Source organism: Sphaeramia orbicularis, chromosome 20 (assembly GCF_902148855.1).
Source record: "Sphaeramia orbicularis chromosome 20, fSphaOr1.1, whole genome shotgun sequence".
Lineage (NCBI taxonomy): Eukaryota > Metazoa > Chordata > Actinopteri > Kurtiformes > Apogonidae > Sphaeramia > Sphaeramia orbicularis.
The window spans coordinates 12,180,892-12,203,612 of record NC_043976.1 but is presented as its reverse complement, the minus strand read 5'-3'; the positions used below and the strand labels follow the sequence as shown (position 1 = coordinate 12,203,612).

Sequence of the window (22,721 nt, the reverse complement as noted above, 5' to 3'; positions counted from 1 at the left end):
CTCCCATTCCTTTAACCAAATGGCACACAGAGATGAACAGTTGTGTCCCTGGCACATTTGTCTGTTCCATTGTTCTCTTTCTTCATTTGTAAAATGAAAATTCAAAAACCAAAATAAAATATTAAAAAAAAAAAAAAAATTGCAATTATTTTGCCTGATAAATTTCAGGTTGTTGATGGAAGTTCAGGTTGATCGCTTTTTTTGTTTAAGGATAGCTTGTAAGTGTAATACTTTTTTGTACTAAAACAAAAGAAAAAATTTAGAGTTGTCATTATTAGCCCACCCCAATTAAATATAAATGTTTGATCTAAATACTAAATATAAAATGTTAAATAAAAATACTAAATGTAAACATTAAATATAAATGTTTGATCTAAATGCTAAATATAAAATGTTAAATAAAAATACTAAATGTAAACATTAAATATAAATGTTTGATCTAAATGCTAAATATAAAATGTTAAATAAAAATACTAAATGTAAATATTAAATATAAATGTTTGATCTAAATACTAAATATGTCTAACTCTTAAACCAAGTCAGACTGTTCACTTATTTATACAGATTCACCCCCTCATGTACTCATGTACCCCGAAATTGTGAAAACATATGTGCATGTTTCATGTTTCACATCCTTACAACCTAATTCTGTTAAACCAAACACACACGTTTCATGCTTCATATTATACCTCCTCATTATCTAGGACAACCGGAAGACCCGCCTTTAAAAAAAAAGAAAGAAAAAGGGGCGGGACTTATAATTTTTTTGTATTATTTCTGATGATTAAATTTATATGACATCATCACATTTTGACAGGAGGTGTTTTTGCTATTCTCTAATAGCTGTCCACTGTAGTGACCACTATGCATGAAAGGGTGTTAAGTATTCAGGTCCTTTTCTTTAAAAAAATTGGCAACACTGGCAGATTATCTAAGTAAGTATCTAAATATTATCAGAAAAATGAACATGAAGTATAAAAAGTCATAGTAAAGTGGTTTATGTCCGTTTTTAGTGTTCATATAAGTGTTGTATCCATGTACAGTACTGTGTAAGCATCTTGGGGTTTGCTATTTCACCATTTCATAATCGCCACATTTCAAAATGCACTTATTATTATCATTGCATGTAATGTATGTCTTGATCTGTTGTGTCTTATTTTCTTATGGTTTAGGTCAGGGGTGTCAAACACTTTTTCCTCCAGGGGCCACATTCAGCCCAGTTTAATCTGAAGTGGGCCGGACCAGTCAAATAATAGCATGATAGCCAATAAATAATGACAACTACAAATTATTTTAGCGCAACACATAACATTCAATTATGCCAATATTTACATTTACTAGCTATCCAAACAAAAAGGATGTGAATAACCTGAGAAAAATGAAATTTGTTAAGAAATGTAATTAAAATTTTATCAATACTGTGCCTCCACTTATCATTTATACGTATGCATTACAGATCCAATCTACAAAGGCACAAAACATTCAGTAACAGGCAGAATATTGTTAAAATTGCACTGAATTTACTTCAGACATTTCAGGTTATTCACATTTTATTGTTAAAAGATAGTTTGTTAATGTAAACATTTTCATAATTTAATGTTTTTTTTCACTAAATCAAAGAGAAAAAAATGGTATTGTTATTATTTATAGGTTATTATGATATTATTTTTTAGTTTGATGCCCTTACTTGCACTTTGCAAATTCATCCCATGGGCTGGATTAGAACCATTGGTGGGCCACATGTTTGACACCTGTGGTTTAGGTGAATTGTATCAAGTATTTCCTCTTTTTTCTTCTTTCTTAAAGAGATTACAGGGTGGGGAAGCAAAATTTACAATATTTTGAGGCAGGGATTGAAAGACAGTGTATGACCAATTAGTTTATTGAAAGTCATGAGAATTTATTTGCCACAAGAAAATGTATATAATAGAAAATGTTTTTATTCTATGTGTCCTCCTTCTTTCTCAATAACTGCCTTCACACGCTTCCTGAAACTTGCGCAAGTGTTCCTCAAATATTTGGATGACAACTTCTCCCATTCTTCTTTAATAGTATCTTCCAGACTTTCTCGTAATAGTTTTGCTCATAGTCATTCTCTTCTTTACGTTATAAACAGTCTTTATGGACACTCCAACTATTTTTGAAATCTCCTTTGGTGTGACGAGTGCATTCAGCAAATCACACACTCTTTGACGTTTGCTTTCCTGATTACTCATATGGGCAAAAGTTTCTGAAAAGGTATGGATAATAGTGTTAGGTATGATTATGACATCAATATATGTTTGGTTTCAAAACAATTGACATAGTGCCTGCTGAGAAAAAACAACTAAATGTTCATTGTAAATTTTGCTTCCCCACCCTGTAGTAATGTATGGTTGACAGCAGTGGTGTCAAATATATGGCCCATTTATAGGTGTCAGTGTGTGTGTGTGTGTGTGTGTGTGTGTGTGTGTGTGTTGGGGGGGGGGGGTCAATTATATGGTCACTATCCTCCTCAAGTGGATCACAGTGCACATCCCACTCCTGAAGTGCATCAGCATCCTCCTGTGTCCACCTGCTCACCTCCTGGTGTGGACAGGCTGCCCTCTCACCATAGGGACTTACCTGGGGGTTAACAGGACCAGGTTGTGGTCTGATCTTCCGAGGGGGGGGCGTCATTAGCACGTCAGTAATTACAGGGTTTTATTGTCTCTGGTGGCAGATGACATAATGAGGAAAGTTATTTTATCTCCTGTAATTGCCATGAATTGTCACAGCGAGCAGCTCAGTGTTACAGAACAGCAGAGACGTTCCTTCACATGCACATGTTCAGGACAAATGTAGAGCAACACTGGCCACCATTATCTAGTGAAGTAGAAATATCAACCTACATGCAATGAAAACACAGTGAAGTAAATCAAATCACCATCACTACATGATACTTTATGTGCATTTTTTAATTGTACTCATATACTTTTACTTTATGAAAGATTTAAATGTGGAACTAGAATTGTAGTGGAGTATTTTCAGTATGGTATTAGTACCTTTTTAACATCTGAATACTTCAACTACACTGATCCAGCTCCATAAGTTTAGAAATACGATAAACATCTGGTCCTTGTGATGCATGACCTAGAACTACTTCTGTTTTTAATGGTATTTATAAGATAAGATAAGATATGCCTTTAGTTGTCTCACAAGGGGAACTTCCAGGTTACAGCAGCGAAGCACAAAAAGCACACAAGAGCAGAAGAAGTGCAAAATCAAAACATAAAGACAAATGGAAAAAGCTACATATACTGTTTACAGTTGTGCGTATGTTGATCATGCTACAGGTTGAACAGGGATGCGGTGTACAGCACGGTTTATTGCATGGAAGTGTGATGAAGTCAGGCACTCAGTTGGATTGTGAAATTAGTTCTGTTTTCTGTAATCAAGATTCTTTATTGTCATTCAACATGTGACACGAGGATGAAATGCTGATCCACGGGATCAATAGTGAAGCAGACATTTAAATAGAAAAACACACCGTTTTCAAAATAGAAAAACAACAAAAGCAGAGTGCAGATAATAATAATAATAATAATAATAATAATAATAATAATAATAATAATAATAATAATAATAATGAACATATAGGAGGAGACAGTGACTGGAAAATGTTAATGTTATTGCATGTTGTACTGTAATAAAAACTGGCTGAATATTTCACTGTGTATATTGCACATAAATGAACAGTACCAAAGTGAGTTATTATTCAGTTGTGGTTTGAATTGTACATTCCACTCTGGTTGACAGGCTTTGCAAAGATGATGGGCTTTTTAATTCACATGATTGGTGACAAAGTCCATGTTTTGTGCAAAAAAGTAATTTATTTGCAGATAAGATGAGGCCTCAGCAGTCTTAGTAGTGATTTTTTTCTCTTTCTGTGTTGTCATACTGAGCTGAAATAAAGACAAACTATTACACAACAGGAATATATTGTTTCACATGTCAGAAGCAGAAACTGTAATCACATTAGCTTTGGATTATGTTTTGATCTGACAATAATAGATGCCAATTTATTACACTAGAAATACACCTTTCCCTGGTATATAAAGCTTTGGTATAAGATCTGTAATACGATGTCTTTCAAATGACAAACCAGCTCAACTCCTCTTTCAGAAAAGGAAGCGAAAGCGCAGTGATCTTAACCAGGGGGAGATTGATTCCAAGGTTTTTCATGAGAAGGTAGGTTTAATCTAGTCCTGTGATTCTCAGCTTGTATTAAAACTCACCGGTTACATACAGCCTCCGCTTCTGTTTTATCTCTAATGATGCAGGTCCGGGATTTCATCATGGAAGGAACCAAGTCCTTGGTGGACTCTGCCAGATCCCTTCAATATTTGGGTCCGACAGAGGAGGCAGTACTGGGACCTGTTCCATCCCAGGAGTGTGGCCTCAGTGCTCTGTGTGAAATGGCTAAAGCGCTCCCTCTAGTGGACGACGAAGAGCAGGAGGCCTGTGTTCAGACGCTTGATCCTGACTTTACGTCACATCTTGACTTGTTCTCACGGGTGACGGAGAACAGGTGGGACGTGGCCACTGTGGTCACACTCATGGGGGAGGAATATGTCATACCACCACAGACGGCGTTCCTGCTTTCTGATTTCACCCGAATACAACCTCTTGTCCGGTGTGAGTACGCTGTATCATATCGAAAGTCACTGAAGCATCATGATGGCCAAAAAACAAAACCTCCTATCTGCAAATTTTTAGATTTTGAGTTTTCACATTAAATCACAGGTGTCAAACATGCGGCCCGGGGGCCAAATCTGGCCCGCCAAAGGTTCCATTCCGGCCCATGGGATGAAAGTGCAAAAATTAACCTGAACAGTCAAGGTTGTCCAAATCCTCAATTTCGTTGTACTTGTACAGTGACAATAAAGAGATTCTGATCCTGATCATTTTGGTTCAGGTTCCACATACAGACCAATGTGATCTCCAGTAAAAATAACAACACAATAACCCATAAATAATGACAACTACAAATTTTCTGTGTGAAAAATTATGTGGAAAAAATTGAAGTGAAAAAAATAACATTACACTGCGAAAATATTTACATTTACAAAACTATTCTTTCACAATTAAACGCAAATAAATACATAAATAAAAACGAATAAGAACAACCCGAAATGTGCAATTTGAACCATATTCTGCCTTTTACTAAATGTTTTGTGCATTTATGGATCCACTGTGATCTGGAGTTGTGTTAATAATAATAAGAGATGTAATACTGTAGAAATTGTTCAAATTTTAGTTCCAAACTCCAAAATTTTAACCTATATTCTGCCTGTTACCAAATGTTAATGTAACATTGTGTGTAAATGTACATGTATAAATAATAAGTCGAGTCATAATATTGTTAAAATTGCATAAATTTTTCAAATGAAATTTTGGTTTTTTCAGGTTATTCACATCTTTTTTGTAAAATGTAAATATTTTTAGAATTTAATTGGGTTTTTTTTTTTTTTACTAAAACAAAAAGAAAAACTTGGATTGGTCATTATTTCTAGGTTATTAAGTCATTATTTTACTGGTCTGGCCCGATTGAGATCAAATTGGGCTAAATATGGACCCCTGAACCAAAATGAGTTTGACAGCCCTGCATTAAATGGTGAGAACAAGGATGACTCCACATTTTCAGTCTATCTGCAAGATAATCCCGCCCTTTCTTATAACATGGAGGTCACCTGACAACAACAACAACAAAGACCATACTATAATAAAACTAAACATTTTTTTTTTGTTTCCGGAAAAAAAGTGATTTTTTTCAGATAGGAGGTTTTTTGATTCTGGCCATCAAATTCAGATGTTTCTCATCTGGAATAAATTTGACAAAACGCCTATAAAAGTCTGCATATGGATCAGATTATAGCTGCGAGTTTGTGGTCATTTATTTTGAAGACATGAGCCTTAAAAACTTAAAAAGAAAATTGGCCTTTGTGGCATAAACATGACAAACATCCATGAACATACCACTGTAAATAACTGTTTTATGACCCATTTGTCTATTTTGTTTTGAACTGAAATACTATGAGTGTGAGGATTGTTTTAAGGCTCGACAGTGTTTACCAAATGTGTCTGTTTTTTCCCCAGATGGAAAGAAGTTTGACTTAATAGTTCTGGATCCACCGTGGGAAAACAAGTCTGTCAAAAGAAGCCGCAGGTAATTGAACATTTATATCAAGAAGAAAACAGCACAAGACGTATTTATTCTCATGGAAGGACATTCACATGATACACAACAGACATGAAGATGTAAGATGAGAATTTCTCAGGTAAGATATGAGACAAAAATGCTGTGAAAGATGAAAGAAATGATGTGACAGAATAAAAACAATGTTAAGTGATATAAAAATGTTATAACAATGACGTAACAAGATAAAAATTACATGAAATAAAATGTAAACATACATTTAATTCAATATTGTTTTGACGCTTTAAGGACCATTAATCATATAATTGTGTACAGGGTGGGGAAGCAAAATTTACAATATTTTGAGGCAGGGATTGAAAGACAGTGTATGACCAATTAGTTTATTGAAAGTCATGAGAATTTATTTGCCACAAGAAAATTGACATCATAGAAAATGTTTTTATTCTATGTGTCCTCCTTCTTTCTCAATAACTGCCTTCACACACTTCCTGAAACTTGCGCAAGTGTTCCTCAAATATTCGGGTGACAACTTCTCCCATTCTTCTTTAATAGTATCTTCCAGACTTTCTCGTAATAGTTTTGCTCATAGTCATTCTCTTCTTTCCATTATAAACAGTCTTTATGGACACTCCAACTATTTTTGAAATCTCCTTTGGTGTGACGAGTGCATTCAGCCAATCACACACTCTTTGACGTTTGCTTTCCTGATTACTCATATGGGCAAAAGTTTCTGAAAAGGTATGGATAATAGTGTTAGGTATGATTATGACATCAATATATGTTTGGTTTCATAACAATTGACGTAGTGCCTGCTGAGAAAAAACAACTAAATGTTCATTGTAAATTTTGCTTCCCCACCCTGTAAGTTTTGGTCCCAAAGACACATTAAACTTTTTTTTTGTAGTTGCGCGGAGCAACTGTAACACAACAATTTCCAGTAGGATTAATAAAGTGTTCTTATTCTGAAAAGAAATGATTTAAACTGTAACTTGTGACCCTCATCACATGTCACTGCCTTTGGAGATAATTGGAGTTTGGAGTTTTTTTCCTTTTTCTAGTAATTTGAAGGTGTTATACATCTGTTTGCATGGAAAAATAAATAGTAATAATTATAATGATAATACCAATACTAATACTACTAATAATATGATATTTGAATTTATTTCCATAACAGAAGAAGATAAAATAAATGGAAATATTGGATAAAAGTTGAGTCATGTGAAAATCAGAGGAATGGCCTCAGTTGTAAAGACAAAACAAGATGCAACCAAATGAAGAAAACATAAAAAATGTAAAAAGAAAACGGTGTAAAAATGATGTAAAAAGACAGTAACAGACACAACCAAGTGAAAACACTGTAAAAGACATGATGCAACAAGAAGAAAATAATGTAAAAGGTATAATGAGAATATGTAAAACATGTAACGAGACAAAAAAACGCACCGAAAGATGAAAGAAATGACATGTAAAAAAAGACTAAAATGATATGACAGATGGAAAACATTGTTAAATGATTGAAGCCTGGGTAACAACAATGACTGATACCCTTCACTTAGAGAGGATTAGGTACACACTTAACAGCAAATTGGGAGAATTTGAAAAAATTTGGAATCCAGTGATGTCGTATATGGAAGGGCCAGACAGTTCAGATCCACTACATGAGCAGTAGTCCACAGTGTAGAACTACCCCGATTTACCTCAGTGGCTCTGGGGATAGGGAGGGGGTTGCGGGGTGTGAGATGTCAAACTGTGTGTTTTATTTATTTATTTATTTTTTCTGTCTTTTTTTTCTCACTTTATCAATGTTTTCTTTTCACTTTTGAATGTGCGTTTGTTATGTTAATATCAAAATGAAGCATAATGTATGAATCAGGGGATCTCAAGTCTGTACTATGCTAAGTATGGGTGTGTATTGACAAGAATCTGGCGATACAATACAAATCACAATACTAGGATCACGATACGATATATCACAATATATCATGATACTGTTAAAAAAGGCAATTTTTTGTTTGTTTGTTTTTTTTAAATGATTATTTCCTGGAAGAATTGAATTACACGAAAAATCTGCACAAATACTAAACACGCTTTTATTTGATCACAACAGGATCTAATGTTATATCACAAAATGTTCCTGTGTTCAGACTTAAATTCTGTTTTACAGACATTACAGTTTAAGATCCTGTTCAAATGTTTATATTCTGTTAGTTCAGAACTAACATCAGAACATTATTTTAGTTCCATCCCAACAAAGGAACTAACATTATTTAATAAAAGAGTGTTAAATAATAATAAATAAAATATAAACAATAAAGAAAAACAAAAAAACAAAAATGAACCTCCACCATATCTGCATTTGAATAAATACCTAAAAATATTGATACAGTACTTTTTAATATCGATACAGTATTGTGAAATAAAATATCGCAATATATTGCAGAACCGATATTTTCTAACACCCCTAATGCTAAGGCTTCGCAATAAAAAAATATCTGACACAAAAACAATGTCAAATGATGTAAAATATTATAACAATGAAAATAAAATTGCATAAAAGATGTAACAGATTGTAAACACGTATTTAATTCAACATTGTTTTGACACTGGAAGAACCATTAATGATGTATTTGTATTTGTATTTATTTATTTAGTTACAGGACAGTGTGTATTGGCATTAGTTACAAAGAACAAGATGCATGCACCAGATTTAGCAGAGAAGCTAATTTCCACCTGTTGTCCTGGACAAACGACAAACATAACAAACATCACTTAGATTATAAAGTCATAACATACTGGAAGAAAACTGTTAAACATGACAGATATAGGAAAGTCTGCTCAGATTGAACAGCTTCAGCCAAATACATAAAATACATTCAATACGTACAATTAGGGATGTAATGATTACCAGTATAACGATAAACCGCAGTAAAATTGCAGACGGTTAGTATTACTGTTGAAATTCTAATTATCATGATAACTGTGTTTGATTACCGTAGTTTTCTGGAGAAAACGCCAATGTAAAGATCTGCTTTTATGTCAAATATTTGAGTATAGTTTTAATTTATTACAATTTTAATTTCATATACCTAATATTTGGAACCAATATTCACTTTTAAAGTCTTTGAAAAGGTTCATTAAGCATCTGTGTGTTATTTATGCAATAAATTATATACATTTTTCAAATCGGATTTTATATTTTTTTGTGTGTGTTTTCTGTCCTTTTATGTTGATATAGTAGGTTAAAGTGAAAAAAAATAATAGGCAGATGAGATAGATGAAGTTGCGCTGAGAAAAAAAAGATACCAAACATGGGTATAGTAAACATTTGTTTATATATAGTATATAAAGGCAAAATCAGAAGTACTGAAAAATGGACAAAATAGGCTCAGACCACTAAGGGTTAATATTTGAATATTTCTGCAACAGAAGGTACATTGTGCCAATTTTTTTAATTTGTTTTTGTTGTTGTTGTTGTTTTTTAAATACAACTTAGTTAAATTATTTCAGTTTGTGTATTAGTACTTTTTGAACATTTTGAGCACAATTTGAACAATACCGCGATAATAATGATAACCGTGATAATTTTGGTAACGATAACCGTGGTATGAAATTTTCATATCACTACATCCCTACATACAATACATTCTAAAAATTCACTAACTTTCCTAGAGCAAGAATAAAATATAAACGATAGAACGAGAAGGAGAGAAGAAGAAAAAGAAAAGAAAAAAAAAGGAGCAAGAATTATTGTGTACATTTTGGTCCCAAAGACACATTAAACTTTCTTTTTGTCTCAAACTAAAAAAGTGAGTTCTCACAATTAAACGTACATTAAATCATACTTTAATATTCACCCTGTTAGGAGTTCCATCAGTGTGAATGATGCACTTGCTTTTATCATTTTGTTTTTTAGATACAGTTTTTTGCCGTCGTCCCAGCTGAAGCAGCTCCCCATTCCCCTGTTGGCGTCCTCTAACTGTTTCGTGGTTACCTGGGTAACAAACCGGCCGAGCCACCTGCGTTTTGTCCGTGATGAGCTGTATCCACACTGGGGGGTCGAGGTCGTGGCCCAATGGTTCTGGGTCAAGGTGTTGTAACTTACGATTTCCAAAGTTTTCAGTTATAGAAATCTTTGATGTCATTCCAGATGTTTTAAAGCGGGGGGGGGGGGTCAAACTCATTTTCTTTCAGGTTCCACATTGGTCGTAGCAGTAGTTTATTTGGTCATTAAGCCCTGTGTGATCTTAAGTGGGCCGGACCAATAAAATAATACTGAAAAAAGTAAACTTACATTATGAAAATGTTAATGTGGATAAGACGAACAACCTGAAAAAGAAACATAAATGCAATTTTAACAATATTTTGCATCAGTTTATCATTTATACATGTGGATTACAACTTACAGAACACAATGGATCTACAAATACACAAAACATTTAATAAAAGACAAAAGATTATTAAAACTACTTATTTCTCTCAAGACATTTCATGTTGTTTATATTTGTTCAGGTTATTCACATTTTTGGGAAATGATAGTTTGTAAACGTGAATGTTTTCTTGTAATTTTACTTTTAAACACTAAAATGTAGGAATATTTGGAGTTGTCATTATTTACAGGTTATTATGATCGTATTTTACTGGTCTGATCTACTTCAGATCATATTGGTCTGTATGTGGAATCAGAACTAAAATGATTTTAACATCTTTGATTGTTAATCTTGTCATTTTCGTTACATTTTTGCATTTCACAAATTCATCCTAGGGGCTGGATCGGACCCTTCAGCGGGCCGGTTTTGGCCCACAGGCCGTCTGTTTGACACCTCTGTTTTAAAGTGTTTGTCTGCCCTCAGGTCACCACTTCTGGACAGTTTGTTTTCCCACTGGACTCCGAACATAAAAAGCCTTATGAAGTGCTGGTGCTTGGCAGATATGGCTCCTCTGTAAGGTATGGGAAGTTTGATGATCACTGTTTTATTTTTTGCAATGTTTTCTGCACCAGTTTATCATGAAATGCATGTAGATTGTATTTATTTGTAGCTGTTTAACTCCTTCCAGCTCTTCAGATTCACCAGTGGAGGGTCAGCGTTTGATTGTCAGTGTGCCATCTGCTCTCCACTCCCAGAAGCCTTCACTCTCAGGTACATTTTTTCCACCTTTTTGTTTTAACTTGGAATACAGTGTTCCACGATCACAATCTCGGATATCGTCTTGAAGTATTTCTGGAAAAATTCCTTTGTTTCAAAATGTGATTGATTGATTTAGTGATTTATTCCGAACATGCAATGAAATTTAACATACAGGGGTTGGACAAAATAATGGAAACACCTTCACCTCAAGATGATAATGCCCCAATCCATACAGCTAGAATTGTTAAAGAATGGCATGAGGAACATTCTAATGAAGTTGAGCATCTCGTATGGCCGGCACAGTCCCCAGACCTCAACATTATTGAGCATTTATGGTCAGTTTTAGAGATTCAAGTAAGACGTCGATTTCCACCGCCATCGTCTCTAAAAGAGTTGGAGGGTATTCTAACTGAAGAATGGCTTAAAATTCCTTTGGAAACAATTCACAAGTTGTATGAATCAATACCTCGGAGAATTGAGGCTGTAATTGCCGCAAAAGGCGGACCTACACCATATTAAATTATATTTTGTTGATTTTTTAAGGTGTTTCCATTATTTTGTCCAACCCCTGTATATGCACTTGCAAAACATACATAATAATACAAATATCAAGAATCATAACAATCTTAGTCAGAAGAAAAGCACAATAATTCCATTTACATGCCCGAAAAGGGGTGGGAAGAAGTGCAACTTATTTAATCCCACCCCCTCTCCCTACAATATTATTAATAATATATGTCCCTCTTCCTTTTACATTACTCTTCTATATTTATATATCTATTCACACACACACATACACACACACTCATTTATCCATATACACATATATACGTTTATACATATACACACATACAAATACACATATAATCTTTTACCAGTGCCTTTCTTCGTTGTGCTAGCGAATAAATAAACAAATAATAACTAACTCAAGGAAGGAAATATATACATAAACAACAGTGAACATATGGTGACAATTAATAACCCTCATCCTTATATCTTGTGAAAAACATGTTCTTATAAGTGTTTTTGAATTGTCTTATGTTTGAACATTCCTTGCGCTCCTCCCTCAGTCTATTCCAGACTTTAACACCACACACAGATACAGGTGTAGGTGTCGCTACATCAGACACAAACAAATGTAAATCAATCAATCTATATAATTTATTTGTATAGCGCCATATCATAAAAGTTCATCATAAAAGTTATTGCATGACACTTTACATTTAGAGCTGGTCTAAACCAGACTCTTGTTGTCCAAGATCAGGACAATATTGGACAATTCCACTCACCCACTCCATGACGTGCTGGTCAGTCACAGGAGAACGTTCAGTGTTTGACTGATTCCACCCAAATGCACCACTGAACGACACTGGAAACCTATGGAGGTAGATTTGTTTCTTTATTATTTCATCAAAAGGGAAGCGGGCTTAACCAAAAAAAAAAAAAATCAATCACAAAAAACTTCAGTTCAATCAAAAAAACCCTTTCAATCAAAGAAAAAGAGGGTTTGACTGCAAAAAAATATTTGAGATCCAAAAAATTGCATTTGAACACTTTTTTATTTGATTGAAAGTTTTTTGTTTGATTGAAGTGAGTTATTTTTTGATTGAAATTTTTTTTTTTTGTATTTTGGCCATATTAGCAGTAGGATATTTGTGTCTTTATTATTCAATCCCAAACAATATCACTTCAATCAATTCCAGTTTGAGAAAATAGAGCACCTCCTTGATCCATTTTGAGAACGCTGGTGGAGATGAGGGTTTCCACTTTAATTAAATAAGCCTCCTGGCCAATAAAGATGTAAATGCAATCCAGTCCTTATTAACAAAAGAAAATGTAAGTGGAGCCGGCACGACACCGAACAGAACAGTAAAAACATTAGGAACAATTTTCTTTCCTCTTACCGTTGATAAAACATCAAAGATTTCAGACCAGAATTTATTTAAAGACAGACAACCCCAAAACATATGTGTATAATCTGCTGTAGACTGCTGACATCAATCACATAAAGGAGACACTGTATCAAATATTTTTGCCAGCCGAGCTTTGGTGTAGTGAGCACCATGTAGAATCCTGCATTGAATGACACCATGTTCAGCACAAATTGATGACCTGTGCACCCCTCTTAGGATCTCCTCCCAAGAGTGATTCTTTATGCAATATATCCCAAATGCATGGAGAGTCCAAAAACTTTTCTCCTCCATTGTACCGTATGTTCCAAAAAAAATTGCAATCAGACTTTCCGCATAGATAACTTTCCAAATAAGTAAACAATCTAAATGCTATGTCAGGGTATGAAACTCTAACTTGTTACCTACATCTTGCAGAAAACCCCATTTAATTTGGTTCAGTGGTCACGGAGAAATGTGGATCTTTGTAAAACATGTCATGGGTTCGTTTCTTCCAAGTTTGGCACATGGATGCTCTTGGCATCCATATGAATGAAAACATTTTGCTCACAACTGACAGGGCAACTAACAAATGAATTCAAATTCTGTGCATAACATTATGTCAGTGGTGTGTACTTGTGTGAGGTTTTGTTGTTGAACATCTGTTGACAGGCATTTGACTTTGATTCTTACCTATCCGATTCTCACACTGCGAATTCAGTTTAGTTCGTCAGCAACTAACTCCTGCTCAGAGAGCGTTCATTGTGTTAAGATACACTGAAACAAACCACAGTCTTGACCAGGGGTGTTAGAAAATATCGGTTCTGCAATATATCGCGATATTTCATTTCACAATACTGTATCGATATTTTTAGGTATTTATTCAAATGCAGATACGGCAGAGGTTCATTTTTGTTTTTTTGTTTTTCTTTGTTGTTTATATCTTATTTATTATTATTTAACACTGTTTTATTAAATAATGCTTATTTGACGCATCCTAAAAGCACTTTTTACTGTCTGAGAGGCAGATGGTAATTCCTTTGGAAACTAGAATTAGAAAAAATTTTGTGGTATAGCATTAGATCCTGTTCTGATCAAATAAAAATGTGTTTAGTATTTGTACATATTTCTGGTGTAATTCAATTCTTCCAGGAAAAAAATCTTAAAAAAAAAAAAAAGAAAAAAGAAACAAACCGGCTAAAATTTACTTAGGGGGTCAAATGAGTGGCCATTTTTGTCAAAAAAAAAAGTTGTAAGAAATGCATAGAACTGTGTTGAAATAATGCTAATACATTTGTGCACAGACTACTGATATTTGACAGTGGAAGCTATATTTTCAGAAATATTGGATTTTGAATAGCACGTGTATGTGAAAACTTTTGCTGGTGGACGGACGTGACATTACCCATGATGATCTGGTCAGTACCAGTACTTTATTAGTAATAAACTTATAGACTTACTATTGCTAATTCTCCTCTTATTCATAAATGTTAGTATTGTGGATCTAAAACAATAACAGCTGACACAAAAACACAAAATGTGGCAGTGGACGGATGTGACATGGTTGTTACAGATCCCATCATACTGATGCTCGGCAGCCATGTCACCGTTTCCACAAATGATCCCTGTGCAAAAACTAGGATCAGAATTATTTATTGTATAGTTTATCATCATACTAAAGAGGAAATAACAATATAGAATTGTTATTTCTTTATAAAAATGCTTATTATTAGAAAACTGTAACGGACTGAGTACAAAGCCTGAACCCAAATGCAAGACCAGCAAACAGATGAAAAGTTGAGTTTATTAAACACAATCAGGGGAAAAAAAAAAAAAAACACAGCACAGAATAGTTAACACGTCTGTGAAGGCGTGGGTATCTGGACTCGACGTCCGGGCTGTGAGCGGGGTCAGCGGGCAGTCAGCACGGCCGAGCCGGAGTAATCCCAACAGCAACCCGACTAGGGCAAAACAGAGGGATGTCAAAAAACAGGCCAGGTCATACACGGGAGAGCACGACAGAAGGCAACGGGACATGAGGGACAGGCTTACTCATGGTCAAAATCCAGGCGAGGGTCAAAACACACAGGTAATCGTTGGAGGCTGAGGTAACCAGGGGAAAAGGCAGAATCGGGAGTCAGATGAACGAACCAGGTCACAAACAGACGAGCAGGCAGAACAGGAACAGGCAGAATCGGTGGTCGGTAGACAAAACAGGTCACAACGGGCAGACAGACTGACAGGATCCAAAAACGCTGGTGAGTAAGCACAACGAGTGTAGCAAACGAACAGGGGAAGACACAGGGTTTAAATACACAAGAGGGCGGGAAGACAATTAGACACAGGTGGAACACATCAGGGTGGAGTCAGGTAATCAGGCACAGGTGGAAACAATCAAGGAGGGGAAGTAAAGACACCAGACAAGACACATGAGGGAAACTTAACAAAATAAAACAGGAAATGACAGACAAAACAGAAAAGACAGACAAGACGGACAAAATCCAGACACAGTCTGGGAGCCGACATGACAAACTGTTGATTTAAAAAATGACGTGTGACATTCTTAATGTATGTATTGGCGTAACATAAGCAGGATGGATCAGCACCATACTCCATATTGAACCTGTAAAAATAAAACATGTGATATGTAGTATATAATCTTGTAAGAAAACCTGGGGAATCTAAAAGAATAGAATATTTGTTTTTCAGGTAAATTCAGTTCAAATATAACTTGGCCATTTGTGACATGAAAATATAGCATTAATTGTGATGAAATTGGACATTTTTGATCTGAAAACATAGTTCAGATGACCATCAACATGTTGCAACAGAACTGAAATCCTGTACATTTTCATAACTTGCATTTACCAACACAAAGTTCCTTTGAGGATTCACTTATATTGATTTCTTATGCACAAAGACATAAATAAGACCTCTAAGCAAAGTTTAGCCAAAACAAAAAAATTGCCTTTTTAACATTATCGTGATATATCATGATATATTGTGATATATCGTATTGTGATCCTAGTATTTGTATTGTATTGCCAGATTCTTGCTAATACACAGCCCTAATCTTGACAGGGTAAGGGAGGAGTTTAGAAAAAGGTTTGACTGGGATGCCCTGAAGAAAGAAGAAAGGAAACCATGACATGTTTTACAAAGATCCACGTTTCTCTGTGACCACTGAACCAAATTAAATGGGGTTTTCTTCAAGATGCAGGTTACAAGTTATAGTTTCATACCCTGAAATAGCATTTAGATTGTTTAACTATTTTGAAAGTTATCTCTGCGGAAAGTCCGATTGGAGGTTTTTGGGGTTTTTTTTGGGACATACAGTATGTATTGAGGACTTGTTGTATCTATACCACCAGAGGGCAGTGCAGGATCATCAGTGATTCTTATCTTGCTGTTTCGCTGATGCTCCAAACCCAACTCTAGTCTTTCACAAACACAGAAGCAGAGTTAGAGTCACTTCTTAAGGTTAGTTTGGCTGACATTTAATTCAAACTTTTTTATTGCTTCCCTTAGAAGTAGACAATAAATCTCTCTAATATACACCCAACAATCTGACTACAGTGGGTTTTTGTTTCATCATAGACATAGTAAAATTATTTGTTATTATTATGAAGCAAAAAAAATAACATAGTATTTAACTGTTTACTTTCATTAATACTAAACAGCTAAGACTAAAGCATACTGGGAATTAAAAGTAATGCACTTCACATAGGCATTAATTCCAAATAAACAGATAAAATGGAAAGCATGATGTTTTTATAACTGGTATAAAATGTAATATAACATTTCATGAAAGCATTAACAGCAAATAAGCACATAAAATGAAAATTAATGTTTTATTACGGGGCATAAAAAGTAATTTTAGCACTCAGTGTCTTAATTGCTTTACGACTGCACAAACTTGTCTGTTCATTCTGAGGATATTTAGCGGCTGCAGATGGCCGTGAAACTGATCGTGGTTTGACTTTAACATGGACGCTGACACTTAGAATCAATGTAAGACCTTGACAATGAATATGCAGTTACTATGAATAAGGGAGGCTTGACGTCATTTCCCTCCCTCTCGGGGGAATGCGATTTATTGTGCAGTAAGGAGAGCAAAACACGACCAGTGTTTGCTCGTGCCCTTTGAGCAGCACAGAAAGGTTCCACCTCTTGGAAGTGGCTGAATGTTGTTAAAATATGTCGATTTAGATCACAATTATGACAATGTAGAGCTTTGATTCCACAGAGACTGAGTAGATTAGAATATACAGTATGTGTTGTTTTTTGTTTGAAGTTCATTTCCTTTTTCTTCACCGTTTTGGCTTTTTCTGTACTGTATCTCAAACTAAACACATAGAATTTGACGTCATTTTGCTCTTTATGAAAGCTGTTAGTGCAGCGTTTTTCAACCTTGGGGTCGGGACCACACTTGGGGTCACCTGGAATTCAAATGGGGTCACCTGAAATTTCTAGTAATTGATAAAAAAAAAAAAAAGTAAAAATAAAAGCCTACAAATAAAAATACATAGTGAGCTGAGAGAGACAATCACAGTCCATGTGTAAAAATGAAAATGTCTCATGATTACTGAACCCCTTCTTCAGCATCTGAGCCCAGTTAATCCTGACATTGTCCAATCTTGATGTTCTCTATCAAATTGAAGGTTGTTCGAGAAAAGAGAACCTACTCCTTATATCAGTTTGAGCTAAAGAATATGTTTCCAGTTGAATATTGATATTTCACTGGAGTTATTACCCAAAGGTGGGATTTTACCTATTTTTGCTTTCTGCAGCTTTTAGCCCATTTTATTCCATTTTCTTTTGGTGCGTTGATCTAAACACACACCATAGCAGCAAACGCCTCATGTTGATAGGTTGTATAAAACTACCCAGACTGGGCTACTGCGCCTCTCAGTCTACTTCAGTGTTTTTCAACTGTGGGGTCGCCTGGAATTTCTAGTAATTGATAAAAAAAAAAAAAATAAAATAAAAACTTACTAATAAAAAGTACATAGTGAGCTGAGAGAGACAATCACAGTCCATGTGTAAAAATGAAAATGTCTCATGATTACTGAACCCCTTCTTCAGCATCTGAGCCCAGTTAATCCTGACATTGTCCAATCTTTATGTTCTCTATCAAATTGAAGGTTGTTCGAGAAAAGAGAACCTACTCATTATATCAGTTTGAGCTAAAGAATGTGTTTCCAGTTGAAACATATTACACTGGAGTTATTATCCAATGGAGGGATCTTACCTATTTTTGCTTTCTGCAGCTTTCAGCCCATTTTATTCCATTTTCTTTTGGTATGTTGATCTAAACACACACCATAGCAGCAAACGCCTCATGTTGATAGGTTGTATAAAACTACCCAGACTGGGCTACTGCGCCTCTCAGTCTACTTCAGTGTTTTTCAACTGTGGGGTCGCCTAAAATTTCTAGTAATTGATAAAAAAAAATACAAACTTACTAATAAAAAATATAAGGTGAGTTGACAGAGACAATCACAATACATAAAAGACATGACAAACTGTGAAGCTGAAACTGAAGCACTGTGGTTCTGTTTATCTGTCAAATGTTCATTGTGGTCGGTTTCAGATGCTGCAGCTCTTTCATAATTCCTAGTTTGAGTTCTTCTTTGTTCAGTATTAATTGTCAGTCTAGTAAATCCAAGCTGGACTGACTGTACATATTCTGACCAAGGAAAATAAAATTCTCCCTTTGTGCAGTAATCTACACCTGGCTTTTCTGCCTCCGTCCATTATAATATACATTATTTAGACCAGGGGTGTCAAACATATTTTCTTCCGGGGGGGCCACATTCAGCCCAATTTAATCTGAAGTGGGCCGAACCAGTAAACTAATAGCATGATAGCCAATAAATAATGACAACTCCAAACTGTTTTAGTGCAAAAAAATAACATTCAATTATGCCAATGTTTACATTTACAAACTGTCCAAACAAAAAGGATGTGAATAACCTGAAAAAAAAAAAGAAATTTGTTAAGAAATATAAGGACAGTTTTATCAATATTATGCCTCGACTTATCAATTTTTATACAAATGCATTACAGATCAGATCTACAAAGGCACAAAACATTTAATAACAGGCAGAATATTGTTAAAATTGCACTTCATTTTCTTTAGACATTTCAGGTTGTTCATATTTGTTCAGGTTATTTACATTTTATTATTACGGGATAGTTTTTGTAAATGTAAATATTTTCATAATTTAATGTTTTTTGCACTAAATCAAAGAGAAAAAAAATGGTGTTGTCATTATTTATAGGTTATTATGATATTATTTTTGAGTTTGATGCCCTAACTGGCATTTTGCAAATTCATCTTGTGGGCCGGGTCGCTAGAAATTTGTGATGTTAAAATGGGGTCACGAGCCAAAAAACGGTTGGGAACCAGTGTGTTAGTGGCTCTTATCTAAGTCCTACTACAGTGTGTCTTGAAACACGAAAAAAGGAACTATTAGAGGTAATAACTTTCTACTCAGAGCCTTCAATTATGAAAATGTTCTGACCTGCGAATTATGAAATTGTTAGAAATGTCAAATGTATGGTGAACCCTTTGACATTTATCTGCCTAAAGCGTGGAGTGGCCCTCTCACTGGTGATCATCTCTGTGTGAGCGTGCTGTACTTCTGCGCTCACCGTATCAGGTCCAGAGACACAGTGGGCAGCCTCTATTGTGTGAAGACACAAACCTGGAGCTGGCAGTGTTGAGAAACCCTGACCCACTTCTCCTCCTCTGTCAGATGGGGCTCCTATCACTGACACTCTCAGTTGCTATGGAGAAACAAGGGACACCATTACTCCATTACAGATACAACACATCCTTGCCAGATGGTCAGAAAAAAAAAAAAAAAAAAAAAACTGTTTCGCTGGGTTGTTGGATGTGACAAGATGTGTAGTTTTTATTAATTCAAAACTCTCTTCCCTGTTTGTAACTTGCAGAATTGTGACAAATGAAGCTCTTATCCAACTTATTGTAATTAGTGGTTAAGTGGATCTTTCAATTTTTTTGTTTTTTTTTTCAAATTGTCACAGTGTCAGTGGGGTGGCCTGCATCACTGTTGACTGGGGGCTGAATCTTACTATAATCATATTTGGCAATGAGTTAGAGTTTAAAAAAAAAAAAAAGAAAGAAAGAAAAAAAATCATACTGACTGGCATTATTTAGATTTATGCTGCGTTCCGGGCAACCTGTGTTTTTTCCAACCGTCTACCAGTGAAAATGCACTGGAATGGCAGTCAAACCCATACTTCCCACCCGTGAACTTGTACTAGACTGATGCACTCCCATAGCCCGTGAAACAACAATGGCAGCCCCCATGGATTCGGTGTTTATGCAAATTGCTTATTACCTCCACCAAGGAGGTTATGTTTTTGTCCGCGTTGGTTTGTCTGTTTATCTGTTTGTGTGCAAGATAATTACCTCCGCCAAGGAAGTTATGTTTTTGCCAGGGTTTGTTTGTTTGTTTGTTTGTCTGTCTGTCTGTTTGTTTGTTTGTCTGTCCGTTAGTGTGCAACATAACTCAAAAAGTTATGGACAGATTTGGATGAAATTTTCAGGGTTTGTTGGAAATGGGATAAGGAAGAAATGATTAAATTTTGGTGGTGATCGGGGGTGGGGGGGCCCACGGGGGGGGGCCACTGATCAGCCTTGGCGGAGGTCTGCGCTCTCCGAGTGCTTCTAGTTCAAAAAGTTATGGACGGATTTGGATGAAAATTTCAGGAAATGCTGATACTGGCACAAGGAAGAAATGATTAAATTTTGGTGGTGATCGGGGGTGGGAGGGGCCACTGATCTGCCATGGCGGAGGTCTCTACGAGTGCTTTTCTAGAAAAGACAACGCAGACCTCCGCCAAGGCAGATCAGTGGCCCCCCCTACCCCGATCACCACCAAAATTTAATCATTTGTTCCTTGTGCCAGTATCAACATTTCCTGAAATTTTCATCCAAATCAGGGGCACTGATCTGCCTTGGCGGAGGTCTGTGCTCTCCGAGTGCTTCTAGTTAAAACAAGGTATTGCTCTGACATTATTTATCGACAAATGTTCTGCATAATCAGCAGCTACTCTAGTGTTAGCTAGTTTTCAGTCCATGGAGTGCAAGACAAAATTAATACCAAATACGTATCCAAATATCCAAATAACATAACATAAAAGGTAGAATAGCTTCTCTTGCCTTATGTGCCGTTTTTACTCCTCTGTTTCCCTCAAATAAGCAAAGAACAAGCACCTCTGGCAATAGAAATGATTGTAAATGAGCGTAACGTATGGTCCACCATGCTGGTTTGTTTACATCTAACTACCACAGTTCCTTGCACTCAGGCAGTTTGGTGTGACTTGCCTGGAATGTTACAAAGTCATGAGTCGTGGTTTGAAGTTGTGACTTATGGGCCCAAAAACAGGCCTGAAACGCAGCATTATCAGCAGTTTGCTGTGTTTGCTGGGTGTAAGGAGGCATATGGCCTCTAGGGGCCGCTTGTAGCACCCTCAAATGTTAAAGGGGTCATATGTTGCTAAATCCACTTTTATTAGTCTTTGGTTCATTTATTTGTGTATTTGGACCCTAATGGTTCTTAAGGTTTGAATTTGAACCCTCCAGGTGCTGCAAAGCTATCTTTATATTCATTTGGGCAAAAATCGAGTGGATTTCTACAACCTGTTTTAATTTCTGCTTAATTTGTTACATTTTATAACTAGTTATGTCACGACATTTGCACATATAAGGTCAAGACTTCCGACAAACATTTCTCCGAGTACGACATAATTGTTTGTCAGCAGCAGCGGTTGTAGTAAAAACTGAAAATATGTCTAAACTGGGGGGGGGGGGGGCAGAGCGAATTATGAATTAATGAAGAATTCAGACCCATGCATAGCATTTACAGTTTATGTAGATCACAGGGAAATGTTTTAAAATGCATAATTCCATTTTTAAAAAAAAGCAAAATATCACTCAGTTAAACTCTTTGGATAAAATATTTTTGGTTTTTCAGCAGTTAAATAAATATGTAACATTGGGTACTTGGGTATGAATCTGTGTTTTGTAATTTAATTGGAACAACACAGAGGCTGATATCTCTGCTTATTCTGGCACACAATGCACTGAAAGTCATAATGAACATAATATAAAACCTATGCTGCCTTTGACAATAAAGATCAAAATCTTTAGTATCATAAAGCGTCATGGTTTTGTTTATATTTGACCTAAAATTAATATAGAAACTGGATAACCATAGACTCCAACCAAGAGTATAATAAAGTGATTAGCCGCTGTAAATGAACTAATAAAGCATATCTGTACACAACATAATTAGTTTGCTTTTTCTTGGCTAAGGGAGATGTGAGGTAACATCATTCAAAGGTAAAATGATTAGCAACAGCTTTTGGAAACCTAAGAGTTTTAAATACATAAATTAGCATTGTATGTACAGTGGTGTATACAAGTCTTAGGCCACCATTAGGTTTAAGTTCTAATGACCACACATATGTACCTGTCATTCTCTGTGTCAAGAT

The 22,721-nt window shown here is 35.4% G+C and overlaps 1 protein-coding gene across 1 annotated transcript in view; it reads left to right on the top strand.

The window, feature by feature from the left end:
* Positions 1-22,721, top strand: part of mettl4 (methyltransferase 4, N6-adenosine) — a 47,885-nt gene that overhangs the window by 4,119 nt on the left and 21,045 nt on the right. Inside the window, 6 exon segments of the mRNA XM_030123185.1 lie at positions 4,144-4,209; positions 4,302-4,656; positions 6,118-6,187; positions 10,092-10,266; positions 11,029-11,123; positions 11,234-11,316. Coding sequence (XP_029979045.1) covers positions 4,144-4,209; positions 4,302-4,656; positions 6,118-6,187; positions 10,092-10,266; positions 11,029-11,123; positions 11,234-11,316 — 844 coding nt within the window.